At 40.9% G+C, this 19,896-nt stretch overlaps 1 protein-coding gene across 5 annotated transcripts in view; it reads right to left on the bottom strand.

Moving 5' to 3' along the window:
• Nucleotides 1-19,896, bottom strand: part of SPECC1 (sperm antigen with calponin homology and coiled-coil domains 1) — an 85,701-nt gene that overhangs the window by 61,006 nt on the left and 4,799 nt on the right. For 2 of the 5 annotated variants that reach the window (XR_011730047.1, XM_071764858.1), the window contains exons 1-3: nucleotides 14,252-14,371; nucleotides 4,834-4,997; nucleotides 3,435-3,576 (exon numbers count right to left, since the gene is read on the bottom strand). Coding sequence is in view for 4 of the 5 variants with exons in the window: in XM_071764858.1 (XP_071620959.1) it covers nucleotides 3,435-3,576; nucleotides 4,834-4,980 (289 nt within the window). In the remaining variant the exon portion in view is untranslated. Of the gene's footprint in view, nucleotides 1-3,434; nucleotides 3,577-4,833; nucleotides 4,998-14,251; nucleotides 14,403-19,896 lie in introns of those variants that run through there. The other 3 variants (XM_071764859.1, XM_071764863.1, XM_071764862.1) reach the window with 2 other exon arrangements.

The raw sequence follows: 19,896 nt of genomic DNA, 5'->3' as shown, positions 1-19,896 counted from the left end.
GCTTTACAGAGATCCTGAGCTTGTCAATAAAATACCCAGGATCTCTGTAAATAAAGTAGGTGATTTTAACACCATTATTGACAGTTTTCACTGTTTCTGAGGTGAATTCAGTAAGTCTATATAGATTTAGACTTCACTTTACCTAAGAATAAAGAAATAATCTGATGAAGCAACCTGAGAACACGAGTGCAGCTGTCTGTTACTTCCATTTTACAGGTAAGGGATACTTCATTTTGCAGCTGGCAGAGCTTGATATAAAAATCAATATATTTGGAAGAATTAAGGATGCCTGAAGTAGTCTGAATGCTTTCAAATTATGTGCTCAACCCTCAGCCCAGCCACACATCCTGGCTGTCTCTCATTTCTGATGTCCAGCATGGCTTTTTCTTTTGTTCATGTCAGAGCTGACAGATAATAGCTCCTGGCACTGGAATAACAGCAAGAAAGGACACAAACATGATTGAACTAGGCAGCTTTGAGGGAAATTTTCAGAAAGTGCTTTGTTGGGAGTTTGTAGAGAGTGAGTGACAGAACCAAGAGCAAGTACCTGGATTGACTTCTAGGACCCATGGACCAAGTAAACTCACCTGTGTGAACCCCAAAGTTCCCATTTGTACACCAGTACTACCATGCAATGCTCTTCCTGAGAAGTACATGGTCACAGAAGAAGATTTGTAATCCTCTGTGGAACAGCAGAATTTAAGGTTATTTGGCTAGCAAACCTTGAGGGACCAGAATCAGAAAAATCACCTATTTCCAAGAGTTTTGAACCTTACAATTTCCCCATCTCTTTTTCATCTACTGAAACATTAAAAGGAATGCAAGAGCTCTGTAAGTTTGTTTTTAGCAGAAAACCAAATTGCTACTTCAGGACAGTACATGGGAAGACATAACACTGTGGATAAGGAAGCTGAATCCAAGACACTTTTTTCTCCCTGCGTGTCATTTCCCATTACTTGGGATTTCAAACCCAAACATCACCACACAGAACTTCCAGCCAGAATTGATCTCCAGTTCTATTTGCTCAACTCCACTTGCCAAGAACAGAGATATGAGATTGGCCTCATTTCTCTTTAAATCACTTATGATTTACTGCATGAGCTTCTGACAGGGAAACAGGGGTTGTTATGTCAGCAAAAACCTAGAATGAATAACTTAAGCTTCACCAAGGGCAGCACACAAACAAGCCTATTTAAACAAGAAATCTTGATGTCAATTATTTATTATCTGCAGCATTTGGAGCACAGGCTATTGCTCCAGGTCAGCACACAAAAGTTGGGCAGTCACAGCCAAAGTCTAAGGAAACCTAAGTTGTTTTTTTTTAATAATCTCCATAATATTGTTTCTTTTAATTTCTCTTACACATTATCATAATACCAGCCAAGAACCATCAGACTGTAGCTGTAACCAATATAATTTCAGTAAAATAATCAAATCTCTCACTTGAATAACAGATAAATAAAGCTCAGTTTTAAAAGTACAAACAAGGGGGAGTAGGCCAAAGACATGATGTCTGCAGTTAAGACATGAAAGGAAAATGGAGAACTGAAGAACTGATGGAGGTAAACAAAACCAAAGAAAGTGGTTTCTGAGCAAAATTTCAAGACTTACACACTTGGCTATGTAGACAAACATCTGGATTTCCCAGCTACAGGAACATTCTTACTTGGCTTAGCTCCCCAGCCAGTGAGCACTGCAGTATAGTCTTGATCACAATCAGTGTCTATTTGGAATGCTATTTCAATAAAATCAAGCAGCTGAAGCAATATTCTCTCCTTCCATCTATCATGTTCCCAGGAACATGTTGTGCTCTCTGTTGTATCTGATTTTTAGTTCCTTTTAGCAACAATATACTGTGTTGCAATATGCCTATTGGTATTTTTTCATGGTGTGACAATCTAAAAGTAGGATTCAGCTTTGTAATCTTGCTCACTAATTTCTAGCACCTTCCAGTGACCATGACAGCAACATATATTCTCAGGAAATTGCTAGATGTGCAAACACCCTTTTGGACTGTGAAACCACTGTGAAAACCAAGATATGCAAGATACAAGTATTTTTATAAATACCTATAATAGCCCCCCAAAAGAGCAAGAACAGTTCTCTCTAGGCTAAAAGGAATCTTAGGGAAGCATCACACATACTCCTAGCATTTCTCTACACAATATACATAATTCCACACAACAAACACAGAGTGGTTTTTGCTTAGCACTCATATTCCCATTCATACTGCTACAAATGATGATGAAAAGCAATACATGAGGGCAGACCTCATGATGCAATTTAAATTGGCAAAACAATACCCAGCTGTAACTCGAGCTCCATAAACCATTTTACCATTTGTATTTAAAGCAGTCATCACCATAAATCTTATCCTTCCTCTAATCCCAGCTATTATACATGCATGCAGGAGGGGGCTCTCTATTCCAGTGCTAGTAGTTTTGCATCTGACATATATATTCCATTCTGGACTCCTTGCAGTGCTGTTTCCCTGGCTGCATTCCCAGGATCTTGTGCTGCATCATCTCTACAGGTTTTCTTCTCCCTGCGTCACTCCTCTGAAGCATCTTCTGCCAGCATCATGCCTCTTTATTGGCTGGTGAATTTCAAATACCTTTGGATATGACTAATCACTATTAAATCTGAGGATTTACACACTGATTAGCTGCAGAGCATGATCTGTCTTTGGGTTACTGTGAAGCATTCATGCTGTTACAAGATCCGTAATTTTCTTTCGGGGTGGAAAAGAATATATTTAACCAAATATATTAAAATTCTTTTTTTTTTTTTTTCAGAAATCCCTTTCTCGTTAGTAACATTGTTCTGTTACCCAGCCCTGCAGAGGCTGTGACAAACAGGGGGAGGTCATGGTCAAATTTAATAAGATCTCACATTCCCTTGGAAATGCCACCAGGGAGCAGACAAAAGCAAGTGTTTGCTGAGCTCCTGGGGGAGAGCAGAGCGTTTCCACAGAAGCCCTTGGTATGCAGATGGTGTCGCTGCCTTTAGAAACAGGCTGCGATTTGAAACCAACAACCTGATGGGGCTGAGGCATAGAGCCTGCTACGCCGTAGCTCAGGAGCACAACTCATGAAGAAACACACACACAGCTGGGGCTGGCTCCTTGTTCTCACCCTTCTGCTGAGCCCCAAGAGAACAGCAAGGAGGGGGGGGGGGAGAAGGGAGAACGCTATGGAGATGTAGTTAAAAAAAAAAAAAAAAAAAAAAAAAAAAAGGTTTTACATGATTTATTGCTCGGCGAGATAGAGGGTCTAATGCCAGCCCAGCGGTGCAGCCCCCACGGCGACAGGGACAGGCGTGGGCCACCGGCGCCACCGCGTGGCCACTCGGGGGGACCGGGCCGGGAGCCCCACCAAGGGATTAAACCCTCCCAAGGAGCCTGGAAAGCCCCCAGCCCCAATCTTTGTATCTACCTGGGCTGGGCTTCAGGCGACTCTCGGCAAGCTCAGAAATAGCTCCTGTTGTAATGGTCTTCTTCAGCCTGGAGACTCCCGAAGCTGCTGCTGCCACCACCCCGGGTTTGGTCAGCAGATCATCACTGCTGGCCCTCTTCAGCTGCAAGACAGAGATCTTGTGAACACCTTGAATATTCCACCAAATGGTCACAGTGGCAAGGCTCCTGAGAGGAAGAGGGACATTGCCATGAAGTAACATTGCTTTGGTAATAATACTATTAATTTATTATTTGGTTTGCATTCTAGATTTTCATGAACTGGGTTTAAACCTCACTACTGTTTCAACAATGAAGGGATCATCATTGCTGTGTGGGTTTTTTTGGGGGGAGGGGAATTTCTGGTTAAGCAAGTCTAGTCTAAATGTATAGTCAAGAAAACAGGCACAATAGTCAAAAATACAGGCACAATGAACTTAATATGCAAAGAGAAACACTGAAATTATTTTGCTTCAGCAAGCAGAAGTAGCAATTTATCTCAGAACTTTTGTCAGCTGCTTTTCCACTTATGTGCCTTCACAACAGCCTTTGTACCTCTAATTTCAGAAAAAAATACTTTGAGCATTTTAAAGACTGAAGCTCCAGCAAGCCTCCTTAGAGCAGTACTTTTTTCTTTCCCTTTTCAGTGTGTGGACCCCTAAACTGTTGTCACAAATAAAAAGCCACTTCCTTCTACGTTGTCCAAGGAGTCCATGAACCACAGAATGAGAACTATTCCTGTCCCTAGTTAACAGTTCTTGAATGCAAAATCTTTAAGCAAAATGAAGTCTCTCAGCTTCAATTCTTTCTCTTTCATCTCCTCCTCTGACTCAGAGGTTGTGGTTTCCTGGACCCTGTGAGCACGTAAGTTCCAATAGCTGAAGTGTTGATCTGCTCCAGGATACCAAACAGCTCACTTTTGGCCTTCTGGCAGAGTTTTTGTCAGCTGACTCTTAGAAGCAGAATGGAATGATGTGACTTTCTGACCTTTCGAGCCTTCTGCAGTCTCTCAAGTAATTTCTTCAATGTGTCTTCTATAGCTACAAACATGGTGCCTTTTTCTACCCTGCTTCTTCAAGGAAAACACTTTGATCCTGCATTTGCAGATCAACAATTGGACAGCATTAGCTGTAATGAGGAAGAAAACTCTCAGCATTTAGGAGAGCCCATTAATATGGGGCTCAACCCACACAATCTCCCCCCCCCATCCCATGCCAAGTATTTTCAGAAACGTGCATTAGTCTAATATACAACACAATTACAATCTCCCTGTGCTTAACAGAGTGGTCCAAGTCTCAGGCTGCAGCAATGCTCCAGCACCAAACAAAAGATTTAACCTAGAACAAGGCTATAATGCTCTCACAGCCCCTGCTGGTCAGTACCTTGCTGAGCCGAGATTCAAAGGCAAGTGAGGTTGAGGATTTGGATGTTTTCATTCCTGTTGAGGTGGTGGAAAGTGGTTTTCCTCTGTCAACACCATGGCTCCCTTGCTTTGCCATTGCACTCCAAGGCCTGGCAGTGCTCTTCATTTTCTTCCCAAATAACTCTACAAAAAAAAAAAAAAAAAATTGTATTCACACAAACACAAGCAAATATAAACTTTATATCATCTGAAAGGGAACAACAGATATCTGGCATCAGTTTAAAGGGCTCAAAGGACCATAGTAAACTTTATTCCCTCTTATCCACATCAAAATTCAGCCCAGAGAATCACTCACAGTAGGTTACAGCCACTTATATTTTTCATGCTGTCTGGTAACAGGAAATACCACAGAAGGAACCCTGACTTGTTGGGACTGTCTAAGTCAGAGAGCTTTATCAGCCAGAGCAGAACACCTGCAGATGCTGAAGCACAACAAAAGTGTAACTGAGAACACAGAGTCCACAGCAATTGAAGACAATCTTGGGATAAAAATGAAATAATCTCTCTTACTGTCAGATCCAGCATCTTCAAGTGAAATAATACTCACTTTTTAAAAGTCACAAGAGAGGCAAGTTTCCTCAGTTGTATAGAAAATAAGATATCTTTAACTTATCAGTCTTCTAGAGAAGCAGCCGTTGATGTTTCCACAGTGATAAAAAGATATTTCACAACACCAAGAGTTACAAAACATGGTAAAAACTATCAATTTCCTTGCAGACAAAATCCAGATCCCTTATTCCTCAGAGATAAGATTATGCAAGACAGAAATCCTGCCAGAAACCAGCAAATAGACATGAATTCCTATATATATATATATATATATGTGTGTATATATATATATATGAATAAATTTCATCTCCCAGCAATAACAACTAGTCTGTTTCAGTAAGCAGACTGTTGCCAACTGAACAGCTAGCTCTTCTTTTGTAGATCTAAAGCCATGATTTTTCAGCAGCCATTACCCAATCCAAACCAGGAGCAGAATATCATAATTAGTTGGATTTAAAAAAAAGTCACACCAGTCCAAGGTGGGAGTGGGAAGCAGGGGATATTGCCTGATATCTCCTCGTTCCCCCACTTCAATATGAGCAACATTTTCCTTCTGCAGCTTCATTTTCTAAAATAGACACAGGATGTAGCTGCCTAACCAGTCTGGTGTAGGAAGAGGCTAACTTGCCTCTTCTCTGTGAAACAGGTAACTAAAAGATGTACAGAGAGCTCAGCCCAGTGCCTCAGCTGAGGAAGGTGCTGGCAGAGAGCACACCCTGTTAATCACATGGAGCCCAGCTGGGACAGTGTGAACTTGGACAGCAAACCTTTGACAGGGATGCTGAGACAATTTATTCCTGAGTGAGTCAGTAGAAGGGCTTAGGTCACATTTGATATCTCCTAATTTGCTTTGTACTTCATCTCACATTCACAGATAAGATCACTCACTGAACTCACGGGAAACCAATCTGTTTGGGGCCAGGTTGTGTTTGACACTGATGGCACCTCCCAGGCACCCCGATGGGCTGTTTCAGGAGTGTTTTGCTGCACAGAGGCAGAAGGGAATGTCAAGTGCTCTGCTGCTGTCTCCTGGAGAACAAAGCCAGCAAGTGACATTCCCTCTATTTATCCTTGATGCCTCTTGCAGGGAGGGCTGTGTGCTTTCTCCACAGCCCTACCTTATCAGCTCCTAAAAAAAAACAAACCAAAAAAACCCCAACATTCAGCAGTTATCATTACTAAATATAGTCATTACTCCATTAAAATTCTTAACACATACAGTGTGGAGCCATCAACAGATCTCATTAGTGGAGAAAGTAGTTTTTGTTGATGATTATGCTGATTACTTGGCTCCTTTTTTGAAGCCTCAACAGAAATCTTAACTGTATTAGAATAGACTATGATGTTTAACATTCCCACAAGTTCACAACCCACCAAGTTCTGGCACTTCACATTATTTAATAATCTATTTTTCAATGGGCATACCCTTCACGTGATTGTTATGGGCGAGCTATTTTCCTGATTAGATCTCCAAATTATGCAGATTTTGGGTTTTGTAGCTCTAGTGCTTGCACATGCATTTTGCTTTTTTATACCCTTTGGAATTCTTCATAACTACCTCCCATACTTTCCTGCCTTAAGCTGCACAGATGCTTTCTTGATATCCTAAAGAATTTAATTTCGAGTCATGTGCAGCATTTTAAAGTTACAGTGGAGTGATACACTTATTAGACTGTGATGTTAAAAGGGGTACTTAAAAAGCCAGAAAACCACAACTCAAGAGATCAAGCCAGTTGCCTGAGGTAAAGTGGCTTTTTCATGTAATGAATTACGTGCCATGTGGGTTTAATAATATTCTCCTGTGCCAAGCAGACAGAATAAAATTGAGAATACTTGGATTTAATGATGTTTTTTAGTTTTGCATGTATTCTTTTGGGAATCAGCATTTAGAAAAGACAGAGGTAAGGCTTCTCAGGTACCTGGCCAACCTGAATCTATGCTGTAGATAAAGATTTCACTCTCTGAAGTGGAATCCCAACACTTTCCACAAGCCTTAAATGTATTTCAAAGACTACAGTCAAGTTGCACACATCTTAAGCTGCTTTCATTCCTAGGTAGGTGACACACATTTGAGTTATTAGCAGTACTGCTTCAGGAGAAGTGCTACACAAAAAAAAAAAAAAAAAAAAAAAAGTGCTACTTTAAAAAAAAAGTCCTGCTGTTCTTTGATGTGAGCAGGAAATTCATTCTCAGAATCAATACCAGCTTTTCCCCTCCTCAAAATTCAATTTATTACCTTACTGAAAAATAAAAAAGAGCCTCAAGGAAGATGAGTTGGGACAATGGGAAACAGTGACAAAACAAAAAACAAACAAACAAAAAAATCACTAGTTTTAGGCCTATTACATCTCAATACACTTCGACAAGACAAGCTCACTCTCCTGGAAGCTATGCCTGGGGCTCTGTGATTTTTTTTTTTTCCCCCCCACACATTTCACAAGGAACTTCCCTTAGGAAGGAAACAGAATGCCACCACCCCAAGATTCAAAGTCAGTCTGCCTGTGGCAACCAGAGCAAGGTCACAATTAAGTCCCTGCAGCATGCTCTGCTTCAAGCTGTACTGTGAACACACAAAAGCTGAAGCAGCAGCTCTGTGTTGAAATAAATGGGGGTTGTTGCCAACAATATATTGCTTCAGAGAAGCAAAATCAGTTCTGTTCCCAGTTGCTACCAAACTGCACAGGTTTTTTGGGGGTTCTGTCTAGTTTTCAAAATCTTCTGCACTCAAAAAAATGCTGATGTCTGTATGCCCCTTCTCCTCTGAAACAGGTGCTGCAAAGGAGATAATTGGAGGGTTTCCAAAAATGTGAAGCTGGTCCTGACAGAGCTTTTTCTCTCAGTAATCCTCAGAAGTCCCTGCAGGCATTAGTCAGTCTTTAAAAATTCAGGCCATGCAATAGAGTTCATCCTTTCTTACCAGTGTTTTTAAAGGGTATTTGGAAAATTTTGATGTGGACTGTTTTGGCAGTTGCCAGGTTTACAGTGGAAATGTAGTCCGTTTTATTTGAAAGTTTACTGGTTTATTAAAGACAAGAAGCTAGACATTGCTTTATTAGTCAGTCCACACACAATTATTAATAAAGGTCTTTAGATCTAGCCCAGAATTATTCCCATTTTATGGCTAGAAAAACTGGATTAAGGATTCATCCTAACTCTCACAGAGAGTCAGCATTAGCAGACACAACACTGTGTCTCTTGGATCTTAAGGCTTGGCTCTCCATCAAAGGAGGAATTCACCAGTCCTGTAGAACAAACTTTAGGAAACATATTCTGTTGACTATTAAAGGTGTTTAATTCTGAATAATTAAAAAGAATAGATAGGAGGGATTTGAGGGATGACAAACCACTGCTTCACAGTCAAGTAACCTAGCATTACATTATTAAATAAAATTATCAGCATACCTGCAGAAATGAGGTTACACAGCAAAATCTCTGCTGGGGGACTGGAGATACCAATTATCTGCACCCCACCTGCTTTACACCACTCAAGGGTTGGTGCTCACGTCTGTGGGCAGTGCCACTCGCTCAGCAGGACGGGGAAATGACAGGAGAGTCACTCAGGCTGGTTTGGGAAAATGAATGAACAGGGATTGGGAAAGCTCATGACTAGAGCTGGAGAGTCATGTGCCAGATGGCAGCTTCATTGAGACCTGGAAATGCCCAGCACTTCAGAAAAAACGAGCTTTGCACATAGGATTCTCAAAGGATGAGAGTCTGACTTTGGTGGGCTAAACCCCACAGTCCCCAGTGCCACTTTTCTGCAATTCTGTTCCTTTTTATTACATAAAAAGGTCAGACCATTCAAAATTTCTTATTACACATTCTCTTGAAATCAAAGCACAATTATCTACTGGGGGTTTTAAATATGTAAAGTTTGCACCATGCTTTTTTCTTCTAACCTAATCCAATCTCTGCTATTTTCAGAAAAACTATCAACTGGAACACAGAATTATCTAAGAAGTTCAGTAACTTGTAAAGCATTTTCTAGAGGTGTGTAGGAAGCTACATGGCAGGACAGCCAGTTGGGCTAAAATAGAATTCTTTTCTGCCTTTCACATCAATTCACTTTAAACCCTTTTTAGGCTTCACAGATGCTTTCATATGACTCACATCAATTTCTTAGCTGATACCAGGAATCAAGGCAGGGTCACAAACCAAGGAAGCTGAGAGTCCAGTATGGTAATTGGTAACTTGGAGATAGATGACACAGATAAAAACCTATTTGGAAATAAGACTGGGCTAACAATTAAAAACAAGCTGCTTAGTCTCTTTTGGTCATCTTTAGCAGCTCTCATTTAGGCATCTGCTCCTTTCAGCTCAGCCTGTAGCATTTCTGTAACTCAACACACTCATCCTCACTTTTCTCTAGTTTGTTACTTTGGTTTTAGAGTCTTTCTTCCATTACTCCTCCAAGTAGCCACACTTCTCTGACTGCTGCTGCTATAAAGTTTAGCTTTCACTACAGTTGGATTAAAAAGTCCACAAAAAACAACCAATAATCAAAAGCCAGACCACTTTTTTCTACCCAAACACAACTGAAAGGAACAGACAAGGTACACCCATTTGCCAAAACCTGAGCCCTAAGGCTGTTCTTGCTTTTGCTGGCCAAAGCAAAAAAATAATTATAAACCTGACCCCAAATACTGAGCCGTAGCTTCCTCTGGTCTACTCAGAACACTTGGTTTCCAGTCTCATATGCAGATGAATTTTCATGTTTTCTGGTGAAGTACAAGGAGACAGAATTTTTCGTGTCCAGACTGCATGTTACAGCAGGGAAAATTCTGCAGGGTTTATGCATGCCTGAAGCAAAGGTGGTTCTAGTATTATTATTTTTTTAACTTTCAAGACTGGAGAAAAATATACATGCAGCTAAACAACCAGCTAGAAGCCTTCACAGAATTAAAAATGTTGGTAAATTTTAGATATAAAACAAATACACAGAAAATAAGACACATGTATGCCCAAGGCCACCCAGCTAAACATTGGGAAAATACAAAGCAAAATACCAGTCCCAGAATTTAATGATCAGTGGCTCTGATACAGTTGAAGAGTTACATCTTCAAAATCTTTCAATATGCCATCAGCTGAGAATTTTATTTAGAGGGCACATAGCTCCCTTTCTCTATAGCATTAGGAACTATTGCAGAGTGATCCTTTCCCTTCATGGTATCAGATGGAACTACACAGAAAACAGAAACTTCCTGGGATCTCACAAAGACAAAATTACTTTATCAGTGGTTACAGTGGTAAGAGACAATCTCTCATTTTTATGTTAAGGCTTTTCTTGCTTATTTCCTTAGTGTGTTTTCTGCATTTCTCCAAAATGGATATTTATTAACCAGTACATACATACACTGAACCTTTACAAGGATGTGTAAACTACACCAGAAATGGCCTAGGAGAGGACAGTTTAGCCAGCTACAAATGACAGGCTTCTGGCCAACTGCTCAGCTTCTGAAACAATCCCAACAAGACTGCCAAGGTTCAGGTCAGCAAGAGCAAAACTCCATGTCTCAACATTGCTCAAAATAAAAACTTCTCTTCCCAGAGCACCCATTATGGTCACTGATGACTTTTCCAGGCATGGACAGACAACAGCAGTGCAAAACCCTCTGCCCATCCTCCTCCACAGAAATTCTCCCTGGAGTTTTGGATTTGTGAATCTTTTATTCTTAGTTAGATCCCATGGAAAAAATTTGCAGAAGTTAAAACAATATCGTTGTGTGTTTATATGGACAAAGGATTTATTTAGCTGCATTTTTCTTGTCATTATTCCATATTACCAGACAATTATAAGAGGAAAATGAGGAGATCTTTGCTACTCCTCTAGACAAAATACCCAAAACTGTCATGCAGCTCAGTGACTGATGGTTAGAAATCAATCCAGAGTTGTACTTTGAAATGTCTGGGAACATGCTGCTCCGGTAGCTTAAATTACACTGTTTGTACATGGATATTCCATCTCCTCCTCCTCCCTCACACTGATTACCTAACCAGCCACCACCACACATCCCAGAAGAGAAACTATGCTGCTTCCCTCTGACCCCTGATCTTATAAACAACATGGGGATAAAGAACCAAAATTCTCAGCCTATCTGTAGTTTTCTGGTCACCAGCCTTCCAGGAGGACACTGACAGCCACCAGCTGGGTGGTGTGACACCTCTAGAAGCCACGGAGCACAGTGTGTATCAGTCAGCAACCCACTGTTTCCTTGGTTTAAGTAGATGGATTGTCTTGATAAGGTTGAAAGGACAGAAGACTGCTATGACCCTTCACTAACAGAGATGTAGACTTTAATGCAGCAGTTCTGAATCATGCTCATAACATTAATGACAGATGCACACAAGGCAAAAGACAATAAGAAGGGTAGGGTGGCAACAGGAGTTTGTAAGACAACAGGTAGGGCAGCATGTTGTCATGCAGGGAGAGTGTGTATGAAAGGAGGTGATGGCAGAATGCATAGGCAGAAGTTATGCAATGAATTCCAAATTTTATCAAGTCACATCAAAACAACATCTAGGAAGTGATTCCACACGACAGAATTTGAAGAATGCATTTTCAGAAGTTGTAGTTTCCTCATCACTTCCATATCTGACAAGCAGAGAAAGTAAATCAGTTTCTACAGTGCTAACAGCTGCCCTTAGGAGACACAAGCCAAAGGCAAAATACAGGAAGGGTAAAAATAATGCATTGATTCCAAACTTCCTTTTTGAAGTTACAACCACGTTACAATCACAAAGAATTAGGTCACTCTGGGCTTTCCCTGGTATGACCCTGCCCTCAATAGATGGGCTTAATTTATATTCAGCATATTGCAGGTTGAGAACAAAATGTTTTAGAACCATTTCAAGGTAGCTACTGCTCATTAATCCAGGTTCTTTGAACCACTGTCCCAGTGAGTACAGCACAAAGCAAGTGACACATACAGTGAACATCTCAGATTTTGCCAACCAGCAAGAAGGAAGAGAAGGTTTCGTTTTAGAGCAAGAGCAGTGTAATTGCTAGAGATATTAAGAATAATTGCAAGTGGCTTGCCTGATAATTACCTGTCATTACATTTTTCTCTAGCATAGACAGTAGATATGTCTACAAGAAAGAAACAATGACCATGGTTTTTGAATGGCAGGGATGCACAGCATGTGGCTACATGGTAATCCTGACTGGTGTATGCACATGGACTGGCAGATCCCCAGTCCCCTCAAAGCATGGAGGGATGATACTGCAATCAGTGTGCTGGCTTGGCATTCCACTCAGTTCTATTCTCAGCCCTGGAATCTTTCTATGCTTTAGTTTTTTTCATTTCTAGAAATGGCATAGTAATTGTTCCCTTGAAGAACAGATTTATGAAGATACACTCATTCATGGGCCTTGGAAAAGAACTCCCCAGACACAAAAAATGAAAAGGAGATCAATTGACATCTGTCACACAGCACTCAAGTAAGCAGCCCCACAGATTGCCACCTGCTGGGATGTTTCCCTGACTCCCATTTTCCATCCATCAAAATGCATAGAAATAATTGATATCTGGAAGCTATTCCTTAAGGAGCCATTTATCCTCCAGCTATTCAAGTCAGAAAGCCAGAAACTTCTGAACATTCATGAGTGACAGTGTGAACTTCTAAGAGAAAGGGCTCTTTGCAAAGATGAGGATATAACTCCAAAACTGCAGGAGAAACCAGAGGACTTCTGCATTTTAAATGTATTAATAGGGAACAGGAACAGAACAGATTTAGGCAACAGTATCAACCATTTACAACTGTGACTCAGGGAACCACCGACAGTGAAAAACCCACTTTGGTGGGCTAAATAATGAAATTAAATTGCTTTAGAACAGAATTAGAAAGGGGAGGGATAGTAAATGCAGGTGTGCATGTTTGGATGAGATATTCTGGTGTTAGTTATCTGTCAAATTGTGCAAAGAACATTCCTTTAGCAAATCAAATACACTCTCTCGTGCTGAGGTTACTGAAGCAGAGAGCACTTTGTAATTTAGAAAGGGTAGAAGAGGAAAACACTAGACAGTTCCTTTGGAGGTGAAACAGAAAAGATTTATAGAGCACATCTAGAATAACCCAGATGTTCAAGAGAAAGGAGTAGAGAATCCCTGTTCTCAAACCAGTTCTACCAGTAATCCTTTACTGCTACACACACAGGGCTTAATTAACAGCTCTACAACTTTGCCACATTGCTTGCTATATAAATGCTATTATTACTACTATTACTATTATCAAGCTTCAGTCCACAGTACAACTTTAAGGACAACTGCTGAACTGCTGCAACCAGAGGGTCCTGCTGAGAATCTGAACTGCTCTTAGCAATATCCTTGTAAGAGGGCACCCTGCCTGGGGTGGCTTTCCCTGATCTGCTGCAGGGATGCAAGCTGCCAAACCTATTTGCTTGGCAGCTTCTTCCCTTCTTGACAGGACTAGGTGAACATGCAGTAGCAGAGGAAAGTCTGCTAATGCTCCTGCTTCATTTAACTCTTGGAGCAGAAACTCAAACAGTCAGAGAAGAAAGCAGAAGCAGGCACAGAACAGCTTCAACCCCTTTGTCACTACATCTATGTAGCTGAGTAAAAGAAAAATACAGTAGCCAGCTCTCTATAGAATCACATCATGGGATTTTTTTTCTTGTCATAGCCAACCCCAGCCTGTTTTCAGACAATGCAGACTTGTTTGCACTGTACTTCATTTCATGCAATTTATTTTAAAAGTGAGATACTAAAGTGATGATAGCAAAGCAGGTCCATTCACTCTAAGGATACATTACTGGTCTTAGAATCCTTCTAGAGTTTCCAGCTTAACAGATAAAATATTGAAATACTTACAGTAAAAGCTTGTTGTCTTCTCTGCATTAAAAAGAGAACTGTCTTCCACTAGCTTCTGACAACATGTGCAAACCAGACTGAAAATTCAGGGTTTGAGAGCTTCCCTGAGAGGAAAACCACATTGCAGTGAGACAGAGCTGCTTGAGAAATGATTCACATACGGAAGCAAGCTGGCTTCACCAGTGCTTTGGCATTCAGCACACACACACACACACACACACACACACACACACACACACACACATGCACACTTGCTTACTCAGGGGAATGAGAAATATTGTATTTTCATCAAAGCAAGCAAGAAAGAAAAGCCAATGGTATCCCACCTCCAAATCACTGAGATGCTTCAATCTGTAAAGCTGATGAAGAGTTTCTCAGTCTCCCATCATACCCAACAGAAGAACTGGACACAGACAGAGAACATAAACCCCAGACGAGTTTGCATGATCCAATCAAGTCCAAACATGCAGTACATGCAGCATAGGAAGGACAGGAAGGTGGCTATAAAAATAAGGCATTTTTCAAAGTAAGCCACAGAAGCAGCTTTCAGAAGGTCTTCTTTTCCACACTAATAATAATAATACCTCTCCCAGAGTGCCAGCAATCCCAGCCAGAACACCTTATGATATGTCCCTTGCCTCCATCATTCCCTCAAAAATTGGAAAGGTCTGTGCATGAAGGGAAGATACATAAAGACAAAGGCTTTTAGACAAGAAGTAACTAGAATCAGTTCTGAGTGACTCCTCTTGAGCTGTCCAAGTAGAAGAGTCAGTCTATTATTATTATTATCAATCTAAACTTAGCCATTCCCTAATTTTATACATCTACCATTTAGAGCTGAGATAATAAGGCAATACTTTGTCATCCACATTAACCAAGTTCTTGTAGATATTGTAAATCTACATGCTGCATGTTTCTCCTCCCTGAGGAAGGGTCACCACATTCAGTGATGTGTACACAGGCAATGAGGTCACTTAGGTACCAGCAGAGGATCTGCCAGTCACTCCCTCTGCTCTGATGGTGGATCAATCCCCTTCAAAAGTGAAGGGATACAGCTGGAAAGTACTGACCCTGAACCCCTATGTGGGAGGGACATCAATCACATACACCTTGCTGAAAAGCTTCTTTCTCTGAAGAAAACAAGCACATTTTTTTATACTTCAGCACCCTGCCTCGTCATTGCTGGTGAGTTCTTTGGGCTCAATGGGTTTTCTTATCCTTCAGCCAAAAGAAATAAAGAACTGAAATGAGGGGAGTGGGGAGAGGAGGTGAGCATTTAATTTCCAAAGATATTTTTAGCTTTGATAAATATAACTTGAGCAAAACCTAAAAATGAAAATTTTTGAAGGTAAAGAGACAGTCACAGCATTTACATTCCTCAGTTTTGGCAGACAGGCTAGAATAGTGGTATACAATTTTCCCAAACCCAACTAGACCAGACAGTACATTTGTTTATTTAGAGGTTTTCTGGTAGCACTTATTACTATAATTATCCGATTTCTTTACTTAGACCAAAGAATTAATCAGCACAAAACCTTCTGAATTGAAAAATTGCCTTTCTGTTTAATGAACAAAGAGCCCAGAAACAGACAGCTAAAATGAGTTGGCCACGGTTATAAAGAAAGCCTGTGGCCTGTCCAGGGCCTTAGCCATAATGATTTTCACACAGTCAGGATGAGAAAACAATTTCAAGTTGTGATATAAACTTTTTTAAAGAATCTGCCAGCTGGTAAATTCAGTTGACAGACGAAATAACAGTGAGCATATTGCTTGCATGCTGCTCAACCCACCAGCTCCCACAACTCTGCAACAAGATATGAGAGGATAAGAGCAATCCTCACTAATCAATACCTATCCAAAACACTGCCTTTGAGGAATCAAAATTCTTTATGTTGCAACCTGTGCAATTTTACAAGAACAAATATGGCTGAGACAATTTAATGGGACAGGCAAAGGGTAGAATTTTTAGTAGCATAGCTCATTTGAGAAGCAAATGCACAGAAAGTCTATGGCAAAAAAGCTTAAACAAGGCACAGGATTTGAAATATCTTTGCATTTATAGATATTTGTTATATTTAACTGCTTTTGTGCATGCAACCCTCTTAATTACAAAGGAGAGAAATTCCATAAATGAGGCTGTTATGTCAATAACAATGTCTTTTTAAAGCAAGTCTCTAATTCAGTTATAAGGCTTGGAACATTACTGTCTGGAGCTCTAAACCCAGAAGAAATTACAAAGGAAAGTCTGCATCAGCCAGTGGGCGTTGGTGGAGTCAGGCCATGGCTTTGGGACAGCATTTACTCCCCACTTTCTTCCTTTTTGTACATAACTGATCCAAACTTCTTTATTTTCTCAGTTCCACTACAGATGTCAGGAAGTTCAAGGGGCTGGTGGACATTTGCAGAATGAATCATGGGGCACCACTTCTCAGAAAAACAACTGCTGTTCAGTTAAGATGATGCTGATGAAACGGGTGGATAGAAAAAGTGATCTCCTGCAACTGTTGCCAAAAAGGCTCCTCCAGTGCAAGAAAGCTGTTCCTGCCGACTTGGGAAACTGATTTATTTCCCCCACCACCACCACCCCTGTTCTTAGGACACTATTCTATGGCTTCACATTCCCACTCATAACTTCAGGAGCTCAGCCTGGGGCTTCAACCTGCAACTAGAGAAAATATTTGTTGCTGGAAGAGACCACAATCACTAAATTTGGAAAAGAGCAGATACGTTTTATGGAACATGGAGTGCTACAGGAGACAAGAAAAACATCTTCCTCTGGTGCCTATTGCCAGAATTCCAGAAGACCAGACAACAGCTTTAGAATTTCCAAGGGAACAGCCACTAAGTCAGTCAGTCAAAAATAGAATTAGGAAACTGCCTGTTTCAAAAGTCAGAGCCTGCAAGAGGCACCAGCATTTTTCAGCATTTCTGTCATTTCCGACTAGAACACCAATGAGTTAACAAACATCTGTCTACCAAATAAAAAGCCAACCGAAATGAGGAAGGAAATATTGTGGTGAAGGAATATGCTTTGTATTTTATTTAATTAAAATGAAAGCCTCTGATCACTTTTACACACAACTGTGCAAATTTTATTTTTCTCTGCAGTTTTCAGCTGTCTGCGCTTTCTTGGGCCCCAGAGACACAGCAACAAACTAGAGATAGCTTTACTAGAGTCACCCTTCTTATTAAAAATGCAGATAAATCTGAATATATGAAAAAGGCAATACTCTGTGCTCTTCCCTGGAAGGGGAAGATAAGACTTTCAGTGTTATTTTTTACTTAATCTTTTTTATTTCAATTACTAAAGACAGACTTAAGGGAAAGGGGGTATCTCCATTCATTATTATTCCTTACTGTTAGCTTCCTGATAAATAGGTTATAATGTGGCATTCATTAACAATTCATAGAGAATTATCATATTCAAGTAGCACAGCAAGTTTTTACTACCTACACAGACAAAATTATGCACAGCCCTCCTTGCTCCCTTTGCTTGTTGTCCAAGGAGGATCAGATGCTGGAAAAGCTTGCATTTTATCACCTAACAGGAAAAGAATCATAACAGGTATTAGAAAGCCTTGAAGAGAAAACCATTTCAGTAAAATTTTGCTTTTTACTGACAATGGAGAGCTGTGCAGGAAAATTAAAGACTGGAGAAGATGGGTGCTGGAGGCTGCCTTAGAACTGAAAAACCCCAGTGAGATGGTGAAGGAATTCCCCACTACTTTGAACTTCTTGGTGCATTTCAGGGTGATGCAAATAAAAGACCTGAGTTGCCAGCTTTTTTCCAGAGGGACTTGCACTGGAAGTGCTGGCAGCCCTTGAGTGGAAGCAGCTCTGCAGGGGATGCCCAGATGCCCCACATGCACTGCAGGGAGCCCAGCAGCAACAAAAACTAGGACAAATTAACAGAGAAAACTGATGAAGCACAAGGAGTTCAAGTCCCAGGAGACAAACAAGCCCTGCAATGTAGATCAGGGTACCAGAAAAAATTGCTACTGGTAAGGCTTGATTCCCCATATAGCAATCATAGAATCATATAATGGTTTGGGCTGGAAGAAACCTTAAAGATCATCCAGTTCCAACCCCCCTACATGGGCAGGAACACCTTCCACTAGACCAGGTTGTTCAAGGCCCCATCCAGCTTGGCCTTGGACAGGGAGAGGGCAGCCACAACTTCTTGTGCAACCAGTGCCAGTGTCTCACCACCCCCAAGTTAAGAATTTCTTCCTAATGTCTGACCCAAATCTCCCCTCTTCAAGTTTGAAACCTTTTCCCCTTGTCCTCTCACTACACACCTGTGCAAAAAGCCTGACCCCAGCTTCCTTGTAGGCCCCCTTCAGATATTGGAAGGTTGCTATAAGGTCACCTCAGAGCCTCCTTTTTTCCAGCCTGAAAAGTCTTAGAGTTTCCACCTTGTTCTTAGTCTCTTCATCCTTTACAGATAGCTTGAACAGAATGAGCTAATATTGCAGTAACTTCATAACTCATCTGTTTTACAGGTAGGGAAACAGGTGCAAATTAGACAAAATATCACAATCCATGAGGGATCTACAGTGCCCACTGATTTTAGCTCCTACATAGCAGCATCACTTTTGCAAAAGAGGTGCACAGGCACTCAGAATCAGAGCATAAACATTTGGTTTTGGTGACATGATTAAATCAAGAAAAAAAGGGGAGAATATAAAATAGAGCTCAGCAATTCCTTGCTTCCTAACATCTTATATGAATGTTTGCTGCTACATAAACTTCTTAGTCAGCTTAGCACCTGAGAAATTTAAACATGTAGCTGAAATTTAAAGCACCAAATTGGCACCACCATCCAAATTTGGCACAAAATACACATTGCAACTAAAGTAAATCGAGCATTTTAAGCTCCATAAAAACAAATAAAGTCATTTACTATGTGATTCATGTTGCCTACAAGGCAGGTAAGGACAAATAACAGTGCTTCATCAGCATGAATGTATCCTCCAGGTAGGCAGAATTTTTTCCTTCACCAAGGTGCACAGTACCACTCACTCTGCTCTCTCATGTCAATTAATCCCCATGAACAAAGAAGATGGATACAAACTGCACCTCTCCTCAAGGTCCTAAGCCCAGGCTCCCATTTCTTCTCCAGAACAGCTGCACTGAACAGCCTGTTAAAGGAAGTGAAGCCTCCCTCACTAACAAGTAGAAAGCCTGAATGGCAAAAGCAGCAGGCACAGCTAATGGAGCAGCAGAAATAGGTGCTCAGCTTCCAAGCTTCTATGAAAGCAAGTGAAAATTTAAAGTCTCCAGCTGATACTAAAATAGGAGGGTAACGAAGCAAGAGAACAGCCTGCATTTAAAGGAAGAAGTATCCCATGGAGTTTGTGCACCTTTTTAGCACAAACAAATAAACACAGGAAAGGAAAACGACCCCCTGAGGTGACAGGTACCACAAGGGACATTAGTGAACCAGTGGTGTGGAGAAGCCTACAGAAACAGCCCTTACAGAGCAAGAGGATTGATCAGCCAAGCAACAAGATCCTGGAAAGCAGGATGTGAAAGATGGAAAGGAGAAGATCAGGGAATCCAGGGCAGCAGGGAAGCCACTCTGGACATTGCCCAGCTAACACTGGGACATAGCACCTGAAAGTCTAGAGCAAAAAAAGCAGCTG

Source organism: Heliangelus exortis, chromosome 21 (assembly GCF_036169615.1).
Source record: "Heliangelus exortis chromosome 21, bHelExo1.hap1, whole genome shotgun sequence".
NCBI classification, from domain to species: Eukaryota; Metazoa; Chordata; class Aves; order Apodiformes; family Trochilidae; genus Heliangelus; species Heliangelus exortis.
The sequence above is the reverse complement of the archived record's forward strand: the minus strand, read 5'-3'. Positions and strand labels throughout refer to the sequence as shown.